Below are 26,993 nucleotides of genomic sequence, written 5' to 3'. Positions count from 1 at the left end.
TCTAAGACTAACATGACTTATATGGTCTGCAGAACAGGTGTATCTAAGCAAATATGGTGTGATACTAAATGCTGAGCAAGGTATCTAAGCTCTTTATGTGTGATACTGGTTACTGAGTCATGTATCTAAGTCGATCATGTGTAATACTGAACAATGAACCAGCACATTTATATTTGTTATGTCATGTGATGAGTGGCTGTATCTAAGCTGATCATGTGTGATACTGTATTCTGAGTCATGTACAAAGGCCCATCATGTGCTATTCTGAATACTGAATCAGCATACACAAGCCTGTCATGTGTGATGCTGTGTGATGAGCTGATGTATCTAAGCCGATCATGTGCAATACTGTATGCTGAGCTGATGTATCTAAGCTGATCATCTGCGATGCTGTATGATGAGCTGATGTATCCAAGCTGATCATGTGCAATACTGTATGCTGAGCTGATGTATCTAAGCTGATCATCTGCGATGCTGTATAATGAGCTGATGTATCCAAGCTGATCATGTGCAATACTGTATGCTGAGCTGATGTATCTAAGCAGAATGTGTGATGCCATATAATAAGCTGATGTATCGAAGGTGATCATGTGTGATACTGTATGCTGAGCTGTTGTATCCAAGACTAACATGTGTAATGCTGTGTGATGAGCTCATGTATCTAAGACGATCATGTGCGATACTGTATGCTGAGCTGATGTATCTAAGCCGATCATGCGCTATACTGTATGCTGAGCTGATGTATCTAAGCCGTTCATGCGCTATACTGTATGCTAAGCTGATGTATCTAAGCCAATCATGTGCGATACTGTTCCTAGGCTGATGTATCTAAGCTGATTATGTGTGATGCTGTGTGATGAGCTGATGTATCTAAGCCAATTGTGTGATACTTTCTATTTATTTTCTATTTTGTTTGGGGGGGATATTTTTTGGTAGTGACATCATCAGACGTCCCGGCCGTCACTCCGGAGCTGATGGAAAATACAACACAGTTTGGGACACAGATTACGAGCAGGATCCCGGCAGCCAATAATAGGGAGTCTCAGCTATTATGGGACCGACACTTTAATTCTGGTGAATGGAAAGTATGTGAGTGTGACGGATCCGACCCCGGGACAGTCCGGGCCTAAGCCTCCTCCTCTCTATGGTACTAAAGGGATGAAGAACACGCACAGCAATCCCCAGATAGCAACAGCGCCCAGAAAACACACAGTACGGATCTGTAACTATTCTGCTGGTGGGGTCACTGTGTACATACATTACATTACTGATCCTGAGTTACATCCTGTATTATACTCCAGAGCTGCACTCACTATTCTGCTGGTGAGGTCACTGTGTACATACATTACATTACTGATCCTGAGTTACATCCTGTATTATACTCCAGAGCTGCACTCACTATTCTGCTGGTGAGGTCACTGTGTACATACATTACATTACTGATCCTGAGTTACATCCTGTATTATACTCCAGAGCTGCACTCACTATTCTGCTGGTGAGGTCACTGTGTACATACATTACATTACTGATCCTGAGTTACATCCTGTATTATACTCCAGAGCTGTAATCACTATTCTGCTGGTGGGGTCACTGTGTACATACATTACATTACTTATCCTGTACTGATCCTGAGTTACATCCTGTATTATACTCCAGAGCTGCACTCACTATTCTGCTGTTTGGTCACTGTGTACATATTATACAGTGACCCCACCAGCAGAATAGTGAGTGCAGCTCTAGAGTATTATACAGGATGTAACTCAGGATCAGTAATGTAATTTATGTACACAGTGACCCCACCAGCAGAATAGTGATTACAGCTCTGGAGTATAATACCGGATAAGTAATGTTTGTACATATACATATTTTACCGTAGTTGGACGCCTGGTGCGCTCATCAAGCTACTTTCATAGGCGCCATTTTGTCCTTGATGGCTTCGATGGTCATTTCGGTCTGGAAGATTTCTTGGAGGATGTAACTCAGTACAGAATAGTATTTGTCAACCCCTTTAAGAGTCCAGTAATTCAGGATCTTGATCATATTTCAGCAGCCAGTTGCATTAAGACTAAACTATTACACTAATCCTATTGGGAGTCGGTATCTGAAATAGATTCTTAAAAGCAATAAATAATTAGCAGATAATGCACTGACAGATATAGTAGTAGTATATATATATATAAGATGTCTCCTCCACAGTAAGACAGATGTTATTATTATAGTAATATAAAACACAGTGCTCTCTGCTGCCACCTCTGTCCATGTCAGGAACTGTCCAGAGCAGCAGCAAATCCCCTTAGAAAACCTCTCCTGCTCTCCACTCTGGAAAGAATTCACCCCTTCCTGCAGGACGTACAGCAGCTGATAAGTACTGGAAGACTAGAGATTTTTAAATAGAAGTAAATGACAAATCTTTGTTACTTTCTGAAACCAATTGATTTGGAATAAAAAGATTGTTTGCCGGAGTACCCCTTTAAATCTGCTATCTATTCATCCCCTTTTGGCATCCCTCTTGTATGTGTCAGGCGATAACAAACAAACAGAGGGAAATAAGTGCCGCTAAATAGTTCAACTTTTGACCCGACACAGATTCCCAATTATTACCAGCTGGGTGGTGAAAAAAACAAAATAAAACGCCAGCCCTTTAAATGCCCCCCTCCCCCCACCAAGAGGAGCGCTGTGTTAGAATCTCACTTTAAGAAAACAAACCACTAACTAGTGGAAAACCACAAGTTTGCAGCTATGTTGGGCAGGAATCCCGGGAGTCACATGAGCTCAATGTGTAATCAATGTGGCATAGGTGAATCACACAAGCAGGCCATGTGACCATCAGACCCCCCCCATAACAATGACTAATGGTGGAACCATCTCACAAGGTATCTGCATTATTGGGCACCACCATGGGGACCACAATGGCTGCGCCCAACCCTCCGACTGCCCACCCCTTCATTATAGCGCCCATCTATGCTGGTGTCTACAGCTTACAGAGCATTGTCTGGACTGGATGCAATTGTAGCAAAACCTCAGCTCTCAGTAATCACCAGTTCTCTAGAAGGTCTTTCACCATAGATGAAGGAAATTTCCATAATCAACGGTCGCTGACTACAGCTGTGACAGTAACCTGTTCTATATCGTACAGTTCTCTGGAAGGTTTCTATTCACTGACAGCAAGCCCCCCCCTTACTCTAATAACTCTAAGGACCGGCACAGCCGTAATCCACAGAACTGTAGGACGCGACTATCCGCAGCCACCAATAATGCCGGGGCCCCTCACCGCGCCTCTGTCACTAACTCCATCACAATGATCTTATTATTCTGCACTGGTGACAGAGGGGCCTGCAGCAGGATACAGCCCGAACGCCAGCACTACACACTGCAGGGAGGAAGCCGCCTTATTACAGGAGCCATACCGCTACTATGTTACCAGGGGGGAGGGGGAGAGCCCACAAAGTGTAGGAAACCATTCACTGATCATCACAGAACTATTATAGTAGTTATATCCCTGTATATAGGAGCAGTATTATAGTAGTTATATTCTTGTATATAGGAGCAGTATTATAGTAGTTATATTCCTGTATATAGGAGCAGTATTATAGTAGTTATATTCTTGTATATAGGAGCAGTATTATAGTAGTTATATTCTTGTATATAGGAGCAGTATTATAGTAGTTATATTCCTGTATATAGGAGTATTATAGTAGTTATATTCCTGTATATAGGAGTATTATAGTAGTTATATTCCTGTATATAGGAGCAGTATTATAGTAGTTATATTCTTGTATATAGGGGGCAGTATTATAGTTGTTATATTCCTGTATATAGGAGCAGTATTATAGTAGTTATATTCCTGTATATAGGAGCAGTATTATAGTAGTTATATTCTTGTATATAGGAGCAGTATTATAGTAGTTATATTCCTGTATATAGGAGCAGTATTATACTAGTTATATTCTTGTATATAGGAGCAGTATTATAGTAGTTATAGTCCTGTATATAGGAGCAGTATTATAGTAGTTATAGTCCTGTATATAGGAGCAGTATTATAGTAGTTATATTCTTGTATATAGGAGCAGTATTATAGTAGTTATATTCTTGTATATAGGGGGCAGTATTATAGTATTTATATTCTTGTATATAGGAGCAGTATTATAGTAGTTATATTCCTGTATATATGAGCAGTATTATAGTAGTTAAATTCCTGTATATAGGAGCAGTATTATAGTAGTTATATTCCTGTATATAGGAGCAGTATTATAGTAGTTATATTCCTGTATATAGGGGGCAGTATTATAGTAGTTATATTCCTGTATATAGGAGCAGTATTATAGTAGGTATATTCCTGTATATAGGGGGCAGTATTATAGTAGTTATATTCTTGTATATAGGAGCAGTATTATAGTAGTTATATTCCTGTATATAGGAGGCAGTATTATAGTATTTATATTCTTGTATATAGGAGCAGTATTATAGTAGTTATATTCCTGTATATAGGAGCAGTATTATAGTAGTTATATTCCTGTATATAGGAGCAGTATTATAGTAGTTATATTCCTGTATATAGGAGCAGTATTATAGTAGTTATATTCTTGTATATAGGAGCAGTATTATAGTAGTTATATTCCTGTATATAGGAGCAGTATTATAGTAGTTTTTTTCCCATTCTGTTTGCTGCAGCTATGGTGAGCGCAATACCTTATCCAGACTTGTGCTGCTTGGGGGCGACCTTCTCCGCCGGCGGTGCTGGCCGGGTTCTGGTGTGGTGTTTTTGGGTCTGGTCCTGTGGCATGGGGGTCGCAGGGCCGTCCCATGGCCCCCGTTCCCTGGCTGTGCACGCCTGCGGGGTTGGTGGCCACTGACTGGCACGGTGTGGACTTAGTGTAGGGACCCATGTGTATCAGATACCGGCACGAGGTACATGGGGCAGTATGGCTTGATCAATTCATACACAAAATTCTGATGTGTTTTATATTTAGCCAAGCGGCACTAGTATCAGCCATAGGTGTGATGTGCAGCACTCTGTTTCTTCCCTGAGCCACATTATAGTAGTTATATTCCTGTATATAGGAGCAGTATTATAGTAGTAATATTAGTAGTAGTATAGTATATTTTGCACACAGGAGCAGTATTATAGTGTTTTCTTCTCCTATATATGGCTATGTTCACACAACGTTTATTTAGCTCCGTTTAAAATTATGTCCGTTATTTTGAGGCTAAAATAACGGCCGTCATTTTGCTGTCTGCCCTCCCCAGTGCAATGACTGGTGCTTGCGGCTTAATTGAAAAGTCCATTGGATTTAATAGTAAACGGAGAAAGAACGGTGACAAAAGAAAAACTGTGTGTGAACAACTAAGAAAAAACATTTGCTGTGTGCCAAAGACGTCCGAAAATAATGATCATGTTCATTATTTTGACGCCGGCGGCAAAAACGTCCAGTATTTAATACACTGTGTGCATTGGACATCCGTCTTCCCATTGACTTCAATGCATTGCCATTGCCAGAGTTAAATCGCTGCAAAAGCGGTTGTTTGTTTAAATAGTGAAATCGGCCGCCTCTATTTTTGACGTTGTGTGAACATAGCCTATAGCAATATACCATATTCTCCTTACAGCATAGTTTACCCATCCTAGTTATAATATACATGAGCCTGATGTATGATACAAACACAACACTCCTTCAGCTGACTCAGCATATAGTAAGGGCTGTTGTCTTGCTGAGACTTATAGTTCCTCAATACTCTCCACCACAGCCACATTTATTGTTGAACTTGTGTCTACATAGAAGCACTACAAGTCTCAGCAACATTCACAATAGTACAAACTTTCCTAGTACTTGATGAGAGCCTGCTGGGTGTTGTAGTCCCACACCCCTCCAGACTGTGCAGCAGCTACAACAAGGGCACTTGTGACAAATGTCACATTCCTGGGTGACATCACTCAGGACAGGATGAGTAACCCCCCCCCTGTGATGGCAGCCCCACTCCCTGGGTATTATTTATAGCCAGGCTCTGGGCTCTGGAGTGATGCAGGGGCACACCCAGCGCAGCAGCGTCATGGGGCGTCCATCCTGTTAAAGGGAAACTTATATCCTCACCCTGCTCAGCAGCTAACCTCAAATAACTCAGACCCAGAGGACACCACAGGGGAGGACAGACCCTCAGGGCTCCAGACAGTAAGTACTGGCCATCACTACCCACATACAGGGCACCAAACAGGTGGATGACACAACCAGCTCTGCTACATCTCTATTGCTGGATTGTGTTTTTGCATTGAACTGAGATTGCATATTGGTTAGATTTTGCTTGTTCCTGTGCAGTGTAGCAGAGCTGGATATGTGTTTTGTGCACTGCAGCCAAGTATATCTGGATAATGCAGCATGAGTTATTCCACATGGCAGATTCAGCACCGCTACATCTATTCTGCAGGATGTCTGTGTGCATTGAACTGGCAATATTATATTCCTGTTTGTATGCAGTTATTATATGTATATAGTTAGGGTGTAGCAGAGCTCAGTCTGTTGCTCCCTATAACTCTCTGTTCTCTGCAGTCACATGGAATAAATTACCTCAGAAAGGCAAACTCATCTCTGCTACATGTGTACTGCAGGATTTGTAGGTGAGGATATTGATTATACACAATCTATCTATCTATCTATCTCCTATCATCTATCTATCTATCTATCTATCTATCTATCTATCTCCTATCTATCTATCTATCTATCTATCTATCTATAGATATCTCCTATCTATCTCTCTATCTATCTATCTATCTATCTATCTATCTATCTATCTCCTATCTATCTATCTATCTATCTATCTATCTATCTATCTCCTATCTATCTATCTATCTATCTATCTATCTCCTATCTATCTATCTATCTATCTCCTATCTATCTATCTATCTCCTATCTCCTATGTATCTATCTATCTATCTATCTATCTATCTATCTCCTATCTATCTATCTATCTATCTATCTATCTCCTATCTATCTATCTATCTATCTCCTATCTATCTATCTATCTCTCTCTCTATCTCCTATCTATCCATCTCCTATCTATTATCTATCTATCTATCTATCTCCTATCTATCTATCTATCTATCTATCTATCTATCTATCTATCTATCTATCTCCTACCTATTATCTATCTATCTATTATCTATCTATCTATCTATCTATCATCTATATATCATCAATCTATCTATCTATCTATCTATCCTAGTTTTTGTGTTGCTGTAATGTATATGTGCATTGTCTATAAGAGTCAATCTAGACATTGCTGCATTGGCTCAATCATCTATGCATCATATATACAGTGTAAAGATAAAGCCTAGAAGAGCTGAGTGTGTTATTTAACTCTGTTGCATGCTATAGCTCATAGTTCTCTGCAGTCATATAGGATGACAAACTTGGGTCTGCTACATCTATACTACTGTATTTGCATTACTATAGTGTATAGGTGCATTGCCTATGGCAGGGTGTTGAATAGATATTCCTATATTGGTTACATTCCACTTGTATGTGTAGTGGAGCAGCAGAGCTGAATATGTTATCTGTTTATGTTGTACATTATAACTCATAGTTCTCTGCAGTCATAAGAATAAGGTACTCCGAATGACAAAGTCTTCTGTGGTATATATATATATATATATATATAGAGAGAGAGAGAGAGAGAGACGCTTTATGTGGACTGTTTTGATGCTGATGATGATGAGGGTGGTGGTGACTACTCCATCCATCTGCTATGATCGGTGTCCCTGTGCTGATGCCTTCCTGGGTGTTGCCTTGGCTCATCCTGTATTGCAGATTGCAGGGCTCACTCCCATCTCCTAGTACTTTGCTATTGGGCTCTGCCAAACTAACAGGCTACAGAATATTCCCTCTTGGGCTCTCTGACTTCCTTATACTATGTTACAATATTTACATTTTTTATATATAACAGTTATGTGAGGATCCAGCTCCATTCACTGGCAAATGAACTAAAACACTTGATCATATCTTAATAATTAACATCAAGATCTCTGTAAAAACATAAACCGAATATTTTAGTGTCAAGTTTTACGTGATCCGGACTTGCCCTCGAAATGATCAAGTTTCCACCTCAAGGGTCTGGGCAGGAAAGCTCTGTATCTTTTCAGGAACCCAGACTCAGCTTAACTTGGATGAAACCTAATTTTCCCATTCTTATTAAACCCATATGTCAGTCATGTTAAGAAAAAAATAAAAAACTGCTGCTCCGTGGAAGAGCTTGGAAACAGATGTGGAGAAGTTGGAATTCTGGGTGTGTGCGAAAAAAAAAAAAATATATATTGGATCTTTAGTTTCCAAATAATACATAGAACATTGTAATTAGTTTGGTTTGCAAAATTTGCAAAAAAAAAGTCAATTGAATTGTTTTTGCAAATTTTTTCATGGTCGAAGTTGTAAGTTCTGTAACAAGAGGACGATGTGTATACAAATGCATGTTAATTTTTGCATTATGTGCAGTATTTGGGGGGAGATTTATTTTTTTTGCTGAAATTGGGTGTCAGGGTGTGATGCTTTGGCTCCCCCTACAGACCAGTGGGTGTACAGACACAGATTGACACACCCAGACTCTCAGACTGTTAGTTCACTCTGAAAGTTGTTGCTGTAGGGAACGGACTCACTCAGGGTCTAAACCACAGAACTTCTCTTCCCATAGGTATCCGGATACTTGACTGAAAATGCTTCTCTTGTTGCTTGGGATCATTATCCTCCATGTTGCCGTCCTGGTCCTGTTGTTCGTCTCTACGATCGTCAGCGTAAGTACCTAAAATTTAGCCAGAAGCATATGCGTCCATGTATGTACCACGCACTCTGGTAATTACCACTAGATAAGCTGATCTTTTTGAAAATTTTTATCTAAACTTCACAGATTTCTATTTTTGGGAGATTTTCGGCAAATGTTTTTGAAAATTTTTGAAATATTTAGAAATATGATAAATGTGCATGTCTCCGCCTGCGAGTGTTTATGCCGTGTACAATACAAGGAATATATTATTTATAACCTTCTTCGGAAAGAAAAATACGCCATTCACGTTTTCACTGTCTAAGCGCAGTCGAATAATTGGGTGTAAATAATATATAGGATGCTTCTGTTAGGCAGGGCACAATCTGTTTTCCAGATGTGCCGTGCAAGGCATTTCCGTAGCGTTAATTTGGAGTCTGCAGCTCAGTCTTGGAGGGAAAAAGTAAAAAAAAAAAAAAAAAGTTTGAATTTTGCAGTGGGATTCAAATTGTGAAATATGAGACCCGAAATGTGTGGAGCTACGCAGCTGGAAGCGGCTAAAACCTCCCCCCTCCTATATATACTCACAGTATGAGGCTTGTGAATGGAATTCAGTTTGGAGAGTCACGATGATGTTTGAGGAGTAAAATATAGGAGTAAAATATTTAAAAATATATATATTTAAAAAATTTTCAAAAATTAAATTTGAAATGAATATAAAGTTAAATAGATGTAGACTGCTGTAACAATGTTCTAGTTGACTATACTGCTAGCTCTTAAAGTGGCAGCCTGCAGTCTTAAAGGGTTAAAAGTGGTGCTGACAGAGTGTTTCCTTATTGGAGTCTTTGGTATTTTAGGGATTACGTATTCCAAAAGCATACACATCAACGTACTCCGGCTGGCAGGGAATGTGCGACCGCTTCATAAACATCGCTTCATTACTTTAACGATAGACTGGGAAGCAAGAAAAAAATAAATAAATAAATAAATAAATAGGGGATAAAATTGTTACTTGTACATCGGTTTTAGGTCGGGAGCAGTTGAACATTTTTGTAAAAATTTTTAAGAATAATGTTACTTTTTTGTTTTAATATAAATTGTAAAGTATTAAAAATTTACTATATTAGGTTATCGGTTGGGTGCACTGTGTCTATGAGGTTAGTGGTTGGGTGCACTGTGTCTATGAGGTTAGTGGTTGGGTGCACGGTGTCTATGAGGTTAGTGGTTGGGTGCACAGTGTCTATGAGGTTAGTGGTTGGGTGCACGGTGTCTATGAGGTTAGTGGTTGGGTGCACAGTGTCTATGAGGTTAGTGGTTGGGTGCACGTGTCTATGAGGTTAGTGGTTGGGTGCACTGTGTCTATGAAGTTAGTGGTTGGGTGCACAGTGTCTATGAGGTTAGTGGTTGGGTGCACCGTGTCTACGAGGTTAGTGGTTAGGTGCACCGTGTCTATGAGGTTAGTGGTTGGGTGCACCGTGTCTACGAGGTTAGTGGTTAGGTGCACCGTGTCTATGAGGTTAGTGGTTGGGTGCACCGTGTCTATGAGGTTAGTGGTTGGGTGCACAGTGTCTATGAGGTTAGTGGTTAGGTGCACTGTGTCTATGAGTTTAGTGGTTGGGTGCACTGTGTCTATGAGGTTAGTGGTTGGGTGCACTGTGTCTATGAGGTTAGTGGTTGGGTGCACTGTGTCTATGAGGTTAGTGGTTGGGTGCACAGTGTCTATGAGGTTAGTGGTTGGGTGCACTGTGTCTATGAGGTTAGTGGTTGGGTGCACAGTGTCTATGAGGTTAGTGGTTGGGTGCACAGTGTCTATGAGGTTAGTGGTTGGGTGCACTGTGTCTATGAGTTTAGTGGTTGGGTGCACCGTGTCTATGAGGTTAGTGGTTGGGTGCACTGTGTCTATGAGGTTAGTGGTTGGGTGCACTGTGTCTATGAGGTTAGTGGTTGGGTGCACTGTGTCTATGAGGTTAGTGGTTGGGTACACAGTGTCTATGAAGTTAGTGGTTGGGTGCACAGTGTCTATGAGGTTAGTGGTTGGGTGCACTGTGTCTATGAGGTTAGTGGTTGGGTGCACTGTGTAGTAGATATTTGAAATTTGAAAGTGTTGATTTACGCGGGGCGGAGCCTCAATCATATGATGAAAGGGTACATGACGAATGTACCACTTCCTTTATATTAGAGTACTGCTGTTTATGACATGGAAGGTTCTATGACTTTGACACAGAGTAGAAATGCTTTCAATTGAAGGTGGTCATCATAGAGGACACGCCCACGAGGAACGAGAAATTGGAGAGTTTTACACAAAAATTTTTTTGGGGCGGGGGATCATTTCATTTTTGAGCCAAATCTAGAAATAGATTTAGATGGAATAAGAAATATAAAGAAAGGACTTGCCTCTTGCTGAAACCACTTAAGATTTTGGTTAAAAAAAAAGCAAAAAAAAAACAACACTCTTTGATAAACTCTTTGATAAGACCCACTAGACGAGGTGTAGGCAGAAAGTACAAAATATGACGTCATCAGTTGGCCTTTATAAATGTCACACCCACGCTTAGTGATGCTGCGCCACCCTGGGACACGCCCACGCTTAGTGATGCTCCGCCACCCTGGGACACGCCCACGCTTAGTGATGCTCCGCCACCCTGGGACACGCCCACGCTTAGTGATGCTCCGCCACCCTGGGACACGCCCACGCTTAGTGATGCTCCCCCACCCTGGGACACGCCCACGCTTAGTGATCAGTTTTGTAGGTAGTATATGGAAGAATAGAAAGGTCATAGTGTTTTCGTCAGAACCCAAATGGCTATATTTTGCGGTAGGTCTTCAGAATCGGATCACAGTCGTAATGTCCGTTATGAAAGGTCCTCATGTTTGCATCGTTATTCTAATGCTCTGGACTTTCTTCTTTCTCCACCAGAGTTGGCTAGTGAGCAATGGCTATGCTGCGGACTTGTGGCAGAACTGCAGCGAAGGAGCCAGCAGTACCTGGAACTGCCTCTCCTCCTCAAACAATGGTGAGTAGGCCTACAGCATCGCTTTACAGGTGGAGCGGAGTTATATTCGGAACTACGCCCAAATATTCCAAAAATAAACTTGTAAACCAACCGTAAAACACTTGAGAGGCTATTTCTGAGCGCTGCCCTTTAAGACACTAAAAGAGGCCGCCTGTTACCCTCATAAAAGCAGCAGTAGTATAGTCCATGGCCTCTTGGATTTCAAATTGGCTGAAAAACCTCACAGCATATTTGCCGCTCAGTTCATGGATGGGTTATGGAACTGTGTTAGCTCGTGACACCCCCTGGTGGTGGGTATAAAGTAATGCAGTTTAAAAACAATGCCAGAAATGAATGGTACGGCCCATGTGATGGAGCAATGTTACTACAACAAAGTCCAACACATGGCTTTCTTACAATTTATTGCATCCCACAACTTGTAGGTTACTTGGCGGCAGATCAGGTATATATATTACAATAGATCTACAGACACGGTGACAATAAAGTCCATTGTTCCTTAAAATAATTTTAAAAATGTATTAGTTCCGGAAGAGATTGCATGTCAATACTATAGAAGGATCTTGGGCCAAACCATTTATTATATAGGGAGTTCACAAGGAACGCAAGTGGGGAATGGACAGGGCTTTGGCATGGTATAGGGAGAAACCATTATTGCTAGGGGGGTTGGTAAGAGTTCTGCTCTGTGGAGAAAGGACTCTGGGATGTAATATGAGGTTGCAGTTTCTTGTGGGTGGTATGGAATGCTATACAGATTAACTTGTGTAGGGGGTCCTGGAATGCCATATGGAAGTATTATTTGATGTAGGGGGTCTGGAATGCTATACAGAAGTACCATTCATGTAGGGAATGTTATATGAGAGTATTATTTATTGTAGGGGGCTCTGGGATGATTTATGAGAGTATTATTTATTGTAGGGGGCTCTGGGATGATATATGAGAGTATTATTTATTGTAGGGGGCTCTGGGATGATATATGAGAGTATTATTTGTTATAGCGGGCTCTTGAGTGATATATGATAGTATTATTTATTGTAGGAGGCTCTGGGATGATATATAGAGGTACTATTTACTGTAAGGGGGTCTGGGGTTCTGTATGGGAGTATTATTTAATGTAGGGGGTCTGGAATGCTATACAGAAGTACCATTCATGTAGGGAATGTTATATCAGAGTATTATTTATTGTAGGGGGCTCTGAGATGATATATGAGAGTATTATTTATTGTAGGGGGCTCTGGGATGATATATGAGAGTATTATTTATTGTAGGGGGGCTCTGAGATGATATATGAGAGTATTATTTATTGTAGGGGGGCTCTGGAATGCTATACCGAAGTACCATTCATGTAGGGAATGTTATATGAGAGTATTATTTATTGTAGGGGACTCTGGAATGATATATGAGAGTATTATTTATTGTAGGGGGCTCTGGGATAATATATAGAGGTACTATTTACTGTAAGGGGGTCTGGGGTTCAGTATGGGAGTATTATTTATTGTAGGGGCTCTGGAATGATATATGGGAGTATTATTTATTGTAGGGGGCTCCAGAATGATATATGGGAGTATTATTTATCATAGGGGCTCTGGAATGTTATATGGGAGTATTATTTATTGTAGGGGGGCTCTGGAATGATATATGGGAGTATTATTTATTATAGGGGCTCTGGAATGTTATATGGGAGTATTATTTATTGTAGAGGGGCTCTAGAATGATATATGGGAGTATTATTTATTGTAGGGGGGCTCTGGAATGATATATGGGAGTATTATTTATTGTAGGGGGCTCTGGAATGATATATGGGAGTATTATTTATTGTAGGGGGGCTCTGGAATGATATATGGGAGTATTATTTATTGTAGGGGCTCTGGAAAGATGTATAGAGGTAGTATTCACTGTAAGGGAGTCTGGAGTTATACATGAAAGTAATATTTAATATTAAGGTCTCAGTAATGCTATATAGAAGTCCAATTTACTGCCACTGGGGTCTGAATTGCTATATAGCAATACCATTTCAGAAACTTTGGAAAGATATATGAAAGTACTATTTCATATAGGGGATTCTGAAATGCAAAGTGGACATACTATTAATGTTTGGGGATCTTTGGAATATAATAAAGAGGTACCATGACATTTCATACAGGGAGCTCTGCAATTCTGTATCTTATCGGGTGGTTCTTGAATAAGTTTTAAAGTATTGTTTTATGTAGAGGTGTATGCAATGCTATACAGTAGTACCATGTCATTTATTGGCTATGGAATGATCTATAGACAAGCCATTGCTGGTAGACATGGTCTAGGATGCTATATGGAAGTATTATTTTCTATGCAATGCCATATATAAGTACCACTTCCTGTAGGGTGGATCTGGAACGCTATATGTGTATTGTAGCCATATGGAGACATGATGTCTTTTAGGATTTCCATAGACCCCACCTGTTATTTTTGAGGACAGATGGATATACTAATATCTATACGATTCGTCACAAGGGGAAAAAGGTTGTTGAGGATTAGAAAGCGTGGCTGGCGCCTTGTCCATGGGTGATGCCTCCTACTGCAACTATTAAAGGGACTGGGGTTTAGCTGCAATACTACATATGACCTGTGCTCAGGTGTGGCGCTGTTTATGGAGCAAAGCGGCCATGTCTCTGAAAGTGTTTGTCTATTGAAAGAATGATGGTGAAGGTGTACGTAGGCTTTCTGACCCTTCTCGACCCCCAATAAGTGGAGTATATTTTACACAAGGATTTTTGCTGGTGTCATGTTACCGTTCTTACAGATTCCTAGATGACTGGATATGGAATTGGTTTAAGACCAGCCTTCCCGTTCATACAAAACGTCTTAATGGACCATTGACATAAAAGCTTTAAGTTTTATTGAACGCTTGTCTAGCGGCGGGCCGGCAGTTACATAGGGGTCGGCCTCTGCACCCGCAGCTGACTGGATGTTTTTGAAAATAAATCTGATTAATAATGCAGGAGGAGATAGAAAGCGGCACGTCATGAATTTAACTTTCAGATGGGCCAGTTGCTATGGATACACGGCCAAACAGCGACGTCCATATACACAGTCTGTTTGATGAATCAGAATCATCTGAAGGGCAGAGAAGAAGCAATGAGCAAAGTACAGAGCACACAATGATATATATATATATCCCGACCGGTTATATAGGGAATGCCAGAACGTCACAAGTTATGCTTATAATCCCATTCATTACAATCTGAAATAGCGGTAGACCCCCAGCCCAGACCCCCAAACAAATAAAGACCCCAAACTATCTAAACTAATACAGAGACCAGACCCAAGAACAGATCCTATAAACTAATACAGATATCAGATCCCTAAGAAAGACAGACTCCAGATCAGGTGTCTTAAAAAAGTTTACACCCCAGACCAGACCCTATAAAAAATACAGACTCCAGACTAGATGCCCCAAACAAATACAGACTCCAGACTAGATGTCCTTAACTAAAACAGACCCCATAAACTAATACATACCCCAGACCAGACCCCATGAACTAACACAGACCTAGATCACATAAACTAAAGACCACAGATCAGAACCCGTAAACTAATACAGACCCCAGACTACCTCAGCTAATACACATGCCAGGCCCCATAAACTTATACAGACCCCATAAACAAATACAGACCCCAGACCAGACCACTCCAGCTAATACAGACCCCGTAAACTAATACAGACTCCAGACTTGATGCCATTAACTAACACAGACACCAGACCCCATGAACTAATACATACCCCAGACCAGACCCCATAAACTGGTACAGAACCAGATCAGACCCCATGAACTAATACAGGCTCCAGACCCGACCCCATGAACTAATACATACCCCAGACCAGACCCCATGAACTAATACAGACACCAAACCAGACCCTATGAACTAATACAGACCCCAGACCAGACCCGATAAACTGATACAGACCCATATCAAACCCCAAAAAATAATACACACCCCAGACCCCATAAGCTAATACAGACTCCAGACTCGATGCCACAAATTTATACAAACACCAGACCCCATAAACTAATACAGACCCCAGACCAGACCCCATAAACTGATACAGAACCAGATCAAACCCCCAAAAATAATTCAGACCCCAGACCAGACCCCATAAACTAATACAGACCGCAGCTGTTCAGTTTGGGAGGACTCCAGTTTTTCCAGGAGCCTCTCAGATATCCTGGCACAGTCGGCTGTATGGATTCTGTACCATCGGATACCAGATTATTGGAATTACTCTGTATAACCGGTAATATGTGCAGATCTATCGTGCCGCTAAGTGCTTCTATGGGAAGGTTATAAATAAGTGTCTGCCGTTTTCTCTCCGCAGAGTGGCTCCAGTCTGTCCAGGCCATGATGATCCTCTCTATAATCTTCAGCGTCCTCTCCCTGTTCCTCTTCTTCTGCCAGCTCTTCACTCTTACTAAAGGTGGACGGTTCTACCTGACCGGCATCTTCCAGCTACTCGCAGGTAAGTGACACCAGAAGGGGTCTAGGGAAATGGTCCCAGACTGGGAAGGGACTATAGCAGTTCTGGAATCCATCATGGTATAACACCTATTAGTTTAGCATCTGCATTGTGCTCTGCTGCATTGCATTGTGGGAGATGTAGCTGTTTCTACAACAGATAATGCCCTACATCTTTCATGATTCAATGCAGCAAGGAATGCACATCGCAGTGTCGAAACAATGGGGATATTTGTGATCCAGTAAATCAGCAGCGTTCTGAATGCAGCTCTGGAGGTGACTGCAGTATGGTGTAAAACAACAGCAATAGGGTTAAGTAAATCATTATGAAGTGAACCCCACCCTTCCTTTCAGCTCAGTATTTTCCAGGCCATGCCCAGTTACCATGATGCAAAGGGACAAAACCCTTTCACAGTTTATAGGCATGCTGGGTACTGGAATCCATTCATCGGTTCATTTAGCAGGGCTGGGCCTTTAAACCCTGGATTATGCACTCTCTATGGCGCTGCGTGCCTGCTCCGTGACTCACTCCTCCAAACAGCTAATGGTCACACAGACTAATAACTGGGCACAGCCATGGGCTCCATCCCATAGGAACACAAGCAAACATTTGCTATTTGTTGGCCAAACCCTAGGTTGCCTGAGACCAGGCAACACTTGCGCAAATAAGATATATATATATATATATATATATATATATATATATATATATAAAATGATTGATGTGGCACCATATAGCTCTGGTAGTTCTCTGGCAGGTGGTGACTATATAGGAGTCAGGTCACGGGTATATGCAGCAGCTTGTCATGTTAGGTTGTGCATCATGCATGGGGGTGTGCATGCATAAGTATGCATCAAACATCAGTCCCAGCCACAGTGGTATGTAGTAATGCCAGCCAATAACAGTGCCAGATGTTCCCCCATAGCTGTGCCACCCAATGCAACTTCTTGTCCCCTTACCCTGCAGCAACATGCCCCCTGGTGGGGTTCCTCTCAACCTCAGTGCCCTGCAAGTATAATAGGTTACATCAGGCAAGAAGTACCCTGCCTTATAAACCCCATAACCCTCCTTGTGATTGGCATGGAACCATATCATCTTTTCCCCTAATTTTTAATTAAAGGAGAAGTCCGGCAAAAAATGTTTATTAAAGTATTGTATTGCCAATCCCCACCCCCCACCCCCCACCCCAAAGTTATACAAATTACCAATATACACTTATTACGGGAAATGCTTATTTCCCTGCACTTACTACTACATCTAGGCTTAACTTCCTGGATAACATGGTGATGTCACTTCCTGGATAACATGGTGATGTCACTACCTGGATAACATGGTGATGTCACTTCCTGGATAACATGGTGATGTCACTTCCTGGATAACATGGTGATGTCACTACCTGGATAACATGGTGATGTCACTACCTGGATAACATGGTGATGTCACTTCCTGGATAACATGGTGATGTCACTACCCGACTCCCAGAGCTGTGCGGGCTGTGGCTGCTGGAGAGGATGATGGCAGGGGATGCTCAGTGTCCCTCAGTGTCCCCCTGCCATCCTCCTCTCCAGCACCCACAGCCCGCACAGCTCTGGGAGTCGAGTCATGACATCACCATTTTATCCAGGAAGTGACATCACCATGTTATCCAGGAAGGGACATCACCATGTTATCCAGGAAGTGACATCACCATGTTATCCAGGAAGTGAAGCCTTGATGCATTAGTAAGTGCAGGGAAAAAAGCACTTTATAAGCATTTCCTGTAATAAGTAAATATTGATGATTTGTATAACTTTTTGGGGGCAATACAATACTTTAATAAATATTTTCGCCAGACTTCTCCTTTAAAGGGAATCCGTCATGTTGAAAATGCACTCCATCATGTTATAGACGTTATAGAGTAGGAGGAGCTGAGCAGATTGATATATAGTTTTCTGGGGAAAGATTTAGTAGAACTAGTAAATATTTACTAGGCATTGCTCCCACTAGCCAGAAACCTACTCCACACTGATGAGGGGCAAAAACCCCGAAACAGCTGTCTGTGGATGAATACCTTGCTTAGGTGGTTTCCTTAATTGGAGACATTCCTCGCCTTGGTTGTTCCTTCCCGGAGGAAGGTCTGGCTAGTTCACTGATGTCAAGACACGTGATGGTGTCTCTGCAGTGTTCTTTTGCATACTAGTAAATATTTATGTCTAGGTATAGGAGTCAAGTGGGATTAGGACCGCCCACTGGGATTTAAATGCATAAATTACAAGTTCTACTGAATCTTTTCCCACAAAACTATATATAAATCTGCTCAGCTCTTCCTGCTCTATAACATGATGCTGGCAGATTGGACTACATTTTCAACTCATTGTTTTCCCTTTAAATGTATTGCATAAGATTAGATGATGACATCAGCTCTCGTTTTTATACAGGATACTGTGTGTATTGTGAGTATATAATTATACAGGCTTCATGTCTTAGGTAGTATAGTCTCTGCCCCTACACCCTCTCAGTGATATTTAGCAACTTCTGGCTGAGACATGACATATTTTTGTCCTCCTCTCACACAGTCTGCTTGTCTTTAAATTTGGGTGGGCGGTTTGACCAATGTGGAGCCCAGTGACCTGGCCAGTGAAATGCCCACTTTTTGCCTTTTCTGAAACAATGTGCCCATTGAGACTGGCCACCCTAGCCAGGAACTGTAGGTGTAAGACAAAATGAAAAGTGCTGCAGAATATGCAGGGATAGACAATGACTCGCTCACAAATGCATTTTAGTTTTTTTTTTTGTTTTTTTTTACACAACCTCTTCCCTAGTTATGGTGGTGGCTTGTTAAGAATACTCCTTAAAGGAGAAGCAATGCCTCTTGAAATGACTGATGTATATTGTAATGCGCTAATTGCTAATTAAAATAAGATGTCTCATATTTTGAAGCAATCTCATACTCAAAAGTTATTGCCACCTAAAATTTGACTTTTATTTAAAACTTGCAGTACCATTGTTTACCACACTGCAAACAGAGACATTTTCTCCATAGCAATACATGCAACAGCGCCACCAGTCCTACTTAATTTATATTAAACGTCAGTTTTTTAAAGCCTGACTTGTTTACAGTCAACATCTAATAAAACTGTACACAATGATGGTACAACAATGGGTATCAACATTCTGGACTATTAAGTATCCTAGATAATCAAAATTTCCTAATTCTTAGTTTTCTGCTTCGGAAACAGCTCAATATATTGCAGTTGTTTGCTAGGAACAAGTGCTGGATTTTCAGATTTTCTGAATGATCAAATTAGTAAAATAATATATTTGGAGACTATTTGGGTGTTTATTAGTATATGTAAGAGCAGCCTCTAGTGGCAGGTTTACCTTGAAAAAGATCTTAATAAATATTTTTAAAGATTAAAAAAAACAAACTTTTCTCAATCTCTTTTTAGGTCTATGCGTGGTGGCCGGGGCATCCATCTTTACCGTTCGACACACAGAATGGCACAGGGATACGGTCAGCTTTGGATATGCCTACATCCTGGCTTGGGTAGCCTTCCCGTTGGCCATCATCAGCGGCATCATCTATGTCATCTTGAGAAAGCGGGAATAATGATTGACCTGCCACCGTGACTAGGAAAAACTCAATATAAAAGTCTAAAGGGGGATCCTAAAACACACCAAAAAAAATTAAATTTGAAACCAAAAATTTCAAACCCCCTCCTCCCCAAAAAGAGAGAGAGTACGGCGGGGGAGGGTTCCTGTGTTAATTGAAGATGTAAATAGTATCTATGGTTTAAAAACCTATTTATAACACTTTTTACATATATGTACATAGTATTGTTTGCTTATTTTGACCTGTAGCCTAAAAAGAAAAAAAAAAATTGTTCAAAAATGTGTCCGCTACACAAAAATTTCAATTTTGTTTTTGTGCGTGGACAGCATCAACCCAAAAACATTTCAATTTGTGTGCCTTAAGAAAAACATACCAACAGTCTTAATCCATATCAGTGACTACCCCTTGCTCATAAGGAATAAAAAAAAGCCATTTTTATGTTAAAAAAAAACATGGCTTCCATGTCAGGTTCAAAATGGCCGACGCTAGAACACAAGAGAGAGGCGTTCATAGCGGAAATGGCCATCATGATGTTTGTTCCAGAGCAGTTAAGTGTCCTTCGGGTCCGTACAAAGAGAGAGAGGCTGTGGACCCGTCTGGCAACTTACCAAGGGGGTAAAAGCCGTAGCCCGGCGGTCAGTAAGCCCTGACGGAATGGGCAATGAGGCTGGGCCAGCGACAGGGTCACATTTTCAAAATGCCATTTCACTATTGCACTGAGACAACGCCAAAGTACTGTGGAAGTTATCTATCACTTTGTGGATAGGACAATCAAAATTTTTGAATTACAAAAAATTTTTGGGGGCATTTTGGAGAAAGCAACAACGCAACAAAATCAAAAATTTTCGAGGTGTTAAAAAATTCCTTGATTGCATTATTGCTTTCTATGGCAAATTATTTTTAAGTTTTGCTTTATGGCCGAGTTTGAATCGACCCTACACTGCCAGCGGAGCCTGCGACTCTTTTGCAGCGCCAGAAAGTGGGAGGGACTTTACCATCCGAATGTGTGTGTGCGTGTGTACCTGTCTCAAAAGTAAATTTAGGACGTGGAAAAAGGACAGTCTATGTATATTTTTATTTTAACCAATGTGCATGTATTATACATATAGAAATATAGCTAAAAGGTAGCCAAAAATATTTTACCAAACATTTTTTTTTTGTTTGCTTCTAAAAAAAAATTAAAGAAAAAAATAGAGGATTTTAGATAATCGACTCCTGACTGAAATTAGAATTAGATTCACTCCGTGTCGTTTTAACGTGGAAAAAAAAGTGGTGCTATGATAATTTTATTTTTTGACCATTCCTTCTACTTTAACCTCTGCATTAACTGCTGACCCAGTAACATTTCTAGTTGTTCTCATTTTTTTTTCTTTTTTGTTATTTTTAGAATAAAACCATTGAAACTCTGTCTAGTTCTCTAAATTTCAGGTCTATGTGAACATTTAATAAAAAATGGCTGCTTAGACACCTGCCGAAGTGTTTACTGTGAGCTCTGTTATCATCATGCTATGGAGAAGGGGCGCAGGGGAGACCGTGGGAAGCGAGGTTATAAGAAGCAACGCTGTTTTATACCTTATGCCCCCCATCTAAGGGTTTTGCATCACAAGGATATAACACCCCCAAAACAAATACCGGTCCCATATAAAAACTTAAGACCCCTAGGCTAGCCTCTAACCCATAAGAAACTAATAAAAGACTCCAGGTCACCCCTCAGACCAGACCTGCTAAATAAGTACAGCTCTCAAACCAAAGCCCCAACGTACAGACACCAGACCAGACCCATTAGGCTAAGACAGAAACGTCAAAGGTCCTGTAGTAATATAGACCCCAAAGTAAAAATAGCCACTAGACCCCCTAAACAAGTAAAATAAATCCATTAAGGTCCATTAAGCTTAAAAGAACAAACAAAAAAACCCACAGAAATAAATACAGTCCCTAGATCAGACTCTCTTAACTAATACACCAACTCAAACTAGATCCTCCTAACCAGCTTTGGCTGTCCAGGCATAATGAGACTTGTAGTTCTTAAACAACTGGATTATATATACCTAATACAGACTATATACCTAAAATAAACTCAAGAACAGCTAATTAAAAGAAAGATACAAAGAAAACCTAAATAAAAGCAGATGCTTTAAACTAATACCCCAGACCAGACCTTCCCTAAATAATTTACCCCTAAGACCAAATGCCTTAACATATACCCCCTAAATAAATATGCCATAACATATACCCCCTAAATAAATATTCCATAACATATACCCCCTAAATAAATATAGACCCCCCCAGACCCATTAAACTAATAAAACCCCCAGACTATATTTCAATGCAAACCATCTAAACTTATTCAGACCCCAGACCAGATGGCCTAAATAATATCACACCGCAGACGACCTAAATAAATAAAAGCCTCTGCGCAGACCCCCTAAAGTAATTTAGACCCCCAGATCAGACCCCAGATCAGTCACCTATAATGAATACATTGGAGACTCCTTAAATAAATACAGATGCCACACCACACACACACACATATATATATATATATATATATATATATATATATATATATATGTGTGTACAGACTACACAACAAACATTCTAAATAAATACAGACCCTACAGTAGACCCCCTAATATGATTGAGACACCGTACCAGACCCCCCTGAATACATACAGTCCCCAGACCAGTTGACCTGAATAAAAAGAGACCACAGACTGAGCAGACATGCTACATAAAGGCCTCAGTGCTGACCGCATAATCTAATCCAGACTCCAGATCAGACACCAGTCCCATAAATAAACAAAAAAAACGCAGAATAAACACCCCAGACCAGATTGGGGTAAATATAGACCCCAGAACAAACCCTCTAAGTTAAACCCACAATAATAACAGACACCGATGCTCAATTTAAACACAGAGCCCCCTTAATAAAAATAGCTAAATTACCTAAATTACAAAATTACCTAAAATAGTACAGACCACAGTGATTATTATTAAAGGGGTATTCCAAGAAAAATTTACTTGTCTCCTATCCACATGATAGAGGACAAGTCTGACCTCTGAACCCGACTGCGATCTCCGTATTAGCCTCCAGCTTCTATGTTTTGAACAGAGCCGCAGGTACAGCACAAGACCCGTGACTCTATCCATTCCTATGGAGGTGCTGGAGAGAGCCGAGTAGGCCGGAGGAGCACTGTACTCGGCTCTCACCAGCGGCCCTATAGGAATGTATAGAGCCACGGGTCTCGTGCTGTACCTGCGGCTCTGTTCATAACACAGCAGCCAGAGGCTGATACGGAGATCAGCGGGGATGGGGGGGTGGGGGTTTAGGAGTTCAGACACCCCCCACCCCTCTTACTCGTCCCCTTTCCTGTAGATAGGGGAATAGAGACTCCAGGCCATATCCCTTAGCAAATACAACTCAATACATCTACAGACTCCAGACCAGACTCCCCCTCCCCCTAAATAAATAAAGACCCCAGACTCACCTTACCCCTGACTGACTGTAGTTATAGCTGGAAGTGAACAAGGAAGGTGACTATTCTGAACTCTACAAACAGCAAACAATACAATGGGAACATCGTAAAGACTATGGGGGAGATTTATCAAACTGGTGTAAAGTAGAATTGTCTTAGTTGCCCCTAGCAACCAATCAGATTCCACTTTACACCTATATCATAAAATTCCATGACGACTGGAAATCTAAGGAAGAATGACTGAGAGGTACACTGTGCAAAATGAGATACACCCACATACAGTGGTAGATAGGAGCAGTAACATGGCTTTGCAGCCAGTGTCCCCAGTAGTAGTTACCCACCAGTAAAGTGCCCCAATAGGTAGTTGTTCCCAGTGGATAGATATATGCCCCCAGCAGGTGATTTACCCCAAATAGGTAGATAAGTGCTCACAGGTAAGTGCCCCTCTAAGGGGGTACATAGTTGTCCCCCAGTTTAGATATGGACCACCTTCCTACCTGGAGATGGATAGGTGCAAAAAAACCAAATAAAAACCCTTTATACTCATCTGCCCTCTGCTCCCTCACTGGCCGGACCTGCACTTTCCACACTCTGCAGATTGGAAGCACACGATGATGACATCATTCTCATCACCATCGTCATCATCATCACCATCATCCATACGACTGAGTCGGGGGGGGGAGCACAGGGATCCCGCACTGATCCCCACACCCTGTACACTGCAGACCCAAAGCAGACTACAGGGTAAAGTTAGGACCCCCTTGCTAGCTCCAGAACCCCGATCCTAGCAATCATCAGCAACTGTGCCCCTCCGGGAAGGGTGGTCGGTGGCATCCAGAGCAGAGGGAGCCAAACTAATCCAGTGCAAGAGAAGATACAGGAGAATGAAGACTTATCATCCTATAGATCCAGGTCTGATGTCATCACAAGGGAAACATACAACAATACAAACCCCAAGTCTCAGCGTGTCACTATCCTGTACCCCAAGTGTCACTATCCTGTACCCCAAGTGTCATTATCCTGTACCCCAAGTGTCAGCGTATCCCTATCCTGTACCCCAAGTGTCAGTGCGTCATTATCCTGTACCCCAAGTGTCACTATCTTGTACCCCAAGTGTCAGCGGGTCACTATCCTGTACCCCAAGTGTCAGTGTGTCCTGTACCCCAAGTGTCAGTGTGTTCCTATCCTGTACCCCAAGTCTCAGCGTGTCACTATCCTGTACCCCAAGTGTCACTATCCTGTACCCCAAGTGTCATTATCCTGTACCCCAAGTGTCACTATCCTGTACCCCAAGTGTCAGCATATCCCTATCCTGTACCCCAAGTGTCAGTGCGTCATTATCCTGTACCCCAAGTGTCACTATCTTGTACCCCAAGTGTCAGCGTGTCACTATCCTGTACCCCAAGTGTCATTATCCTGTACCCCAAGTGTCACTATCCTGTACCCCAAGTGTCATCGTATCCCTATCCTGTACCCCAAGTGGCAGCGTGTCATTATCCTGTACCCCAAGTGGCAGCGCGTCATTATCCTGTACCCCAAGTGTCACTATCCTGTACCCCAAGTGTCACTATCCTGTACCCCAAGTGTCAGCGTATCACTATCCTGTACCCCAAGTGTCAGCGTGTCACTATCCTGTACCCCAAGTGTCACTATCCTGTACCCCAAGTGTCAGCGTATCACTATCCTGTACCCCAAGTGTCAGCGTGTCACTATCCTGTACCCCAAGTGTCAGCGTGTCATTGTCCTATCACTCCCTTAGTAATAAGTAACATGATGACTCTCTCGCACACTTTGGCACTGATCCCATGACACATACTTTGTTGGTGTTCTGCATTAGTTCCTTTAATGTCCATTTTATGCCAATTCATTCAGCTCAGGAAAGTCAGTGTTTGGGCGCAGACAAGGTCACATGATTTTCCTCTCTACTAAGAAAGATTTTATTAGATTATATTGGAATAACAGTGATCTAAGATCGCCCTCTGCTGGACGTCAGCAGTATAGCAACGTGGAATATTCTTCACTAGATCACATTGAATATACAGTGCAACCTAAGGGCAGCATGTTATAGAGCAGGAAAAGCTAAACAGATTGATATACAGTATGTGGGGAAAAGTTCCAGTATACTTGTCATTAACTGATATAAATCTCTGCTTATTCTGGGTCGTGTGGCTGGAGCTACCCAATGATTGACAGCTGTCTCTATGTATAAGTGTACATACTGTATAGAGAGCTGTCAATTATTAGGTAGGACCACCCGCTTGCCTACATTGCTCAATCTGGGCTAAGCAATGAAATGGGCAGATCTACTCTCCATAGTTCCATGTCTCCCTTTAAGCTCAATGGGAGCTGTTGTTTTTTTTTTTTTTTTTTTTATAAGGGGTATTTCACTAAAACATAACTTTTGATATGTTGCTGCCCATGGTGAGACTAACAATTCTTTACATACTTGTTATTATCTATTCAGTCCCCTTCCCCCAGTTCTCAGATGCCGCTTTCTGCTGAAGACACAAAAATATGTGTGAAATTTTCTCTCTGTCTCCCCTTCCTCCCCCCTCCCTTCTGAGACAGCTGATGTAAACAAGTCCCTCACTGGCTTTATCTGCAACATTGTAGCTTCTTTGTAATGCCAGGAGGATAAATCACAGTTCATTAGCAACTTGACTTCAGAACCCTTCCAGCATTACAAAGAAGCTACGATGTTGCAGATACAGCCTGCCAGGGACTTGTTTACATCAGCTGTCTCAGAAGGGAGAGGGGGGAGACAGAGAGATAAGGTCACACACAGATTTTTGTGTCTTCAGCAGAGAGCATAAGCTCAGAACTGGGTGAAGAAGAAGACTGAATAGATAATAACATCTATGGAAGGAATTGTTAAAGGGGATTGCCACATAAGGAAAATTTGTTTTCTATTAAAAGTACATTAAAAGTTATATAGATGTGTCTATATAATGTATTACCGTATCTGTGCGGTTCTGCCACACTGGTAGCTGATAGAAATCCAGGAAGTGAAGAAAACTGGCCTCTTCGCCAATCCACATTGTCTCCTGCTCCTTCTGCTCTCCCACCTTAGGAGACAAATCTTCCATGCCTCTGTCTCACATTGTGTGTGTCTGCTGAGATCAGGCTGATGATGCAGACAGGGGGCAGGGTGTGATGTCACAGGAGGCGGGGCTGCATCCCACAATCCCCTGAGTGATTCACCATCTCTGAATGGCCAGAAGCAGCTGCTGCAACTGACTGTGCAAAATTATGCAGTGAAATTAGGGCTGTGTTCACACATGTTAGATATTCATTGCAGTACTGCAGCGTATTCACAAAAATGATGCAGTAAAGTTATGCTAAACGGCAGAGAGGATCAGAGCCAGCACTGCCAGTCACACAAAAAATGAGGCATAAACAGTATATCTCATGTAAGATAATATTGGATAAAGTCCTTATTCTGGGGCTCAACTTCAAAGATAACAGATGCTTGATCATAATATGTGCGTGTAGATGAAAAGAAAAAACATTAAAATTAAGTTAAAAAAAAGTTCATTACTTTATTCCAATATCAGCGTTACAGGTAGAGAATACAGCGTGCTGTGTGGTGTTACAGGTAGAGAATACAGCGTGCTGTGTGGTGTTACAGGTAGAGAATACAGCGTGCTGTGTAGTGTTACAGGTAGAGAATACAGTGCTGT

At 41.4% G+C, this 26,993-nt stretch overlaps 1 protein-coding gene across 2 annotated transcripts; it reads left to right on the top strand.

Annotated features, from left to right (window-relative positions):
* Window positions 1-6,065: 6,065 nt before the first annotated feature.
* On the top strand, window positions 6,066-21,309 carry PMP22 (peripheral myelin protein 22). Of its 2 annotated transcripts, XM_069951515.1 has the most exons (6): window positions 6,079-6,167; window positions 6,543-6,610; window positions 8,677-8,776; window positions 11,660-11,756; window positions 16,108-16,248; window positions 19,674-21,309. In XM_069951515.1, the coding sequence occupies exons 3-6, from the start codon at window positions 8,699-8,701 to the stop codon at window positions 19,832-19,834; spliced, it is 477 nt and encodes a 158-aa protein (XP_069807616.1). In that variant the 5' UTR covers window positions 6,079-6,167; window positions 6,543-6,610; window positions 8,677-8,698; the 3' UTR covers window positions 19,835-21,309. The 2 variants fall into 2 exon arrangements, with proteins under 2 accessions (XP_069807615.1, XP_069807616.1); XM_069951514.1 differs by lacking the exon at window positions 6,543-6,610 and having other exon boundaries at window positions 6,066-6,167.
* Window positions 21,310-26,993: the final 5,684 nt, after the last annotated feature.

This window comes from Dendropsophus ebraccatus, chromosome 14, assembly GCF_027789765.1.
Source record: "Dendropsophus ebraccatus isolate aDenEbr1 chromosome 14, aDenEbr1.pat, whole genome shotgun sequence".
Classification (NCBI taxonomy): domain Eukaryota; kingdom Metazoa; phylum Chordata; class Amphibia; order Anura; family Hylidae; genus Dendropsophus; species Dendropsophus ebraccatus.
The sequence above is the reverse complement of the archived record's forward strand: the minus strand, read 5'-3'. Positions and strand labels throughout refer to the sequence as shown.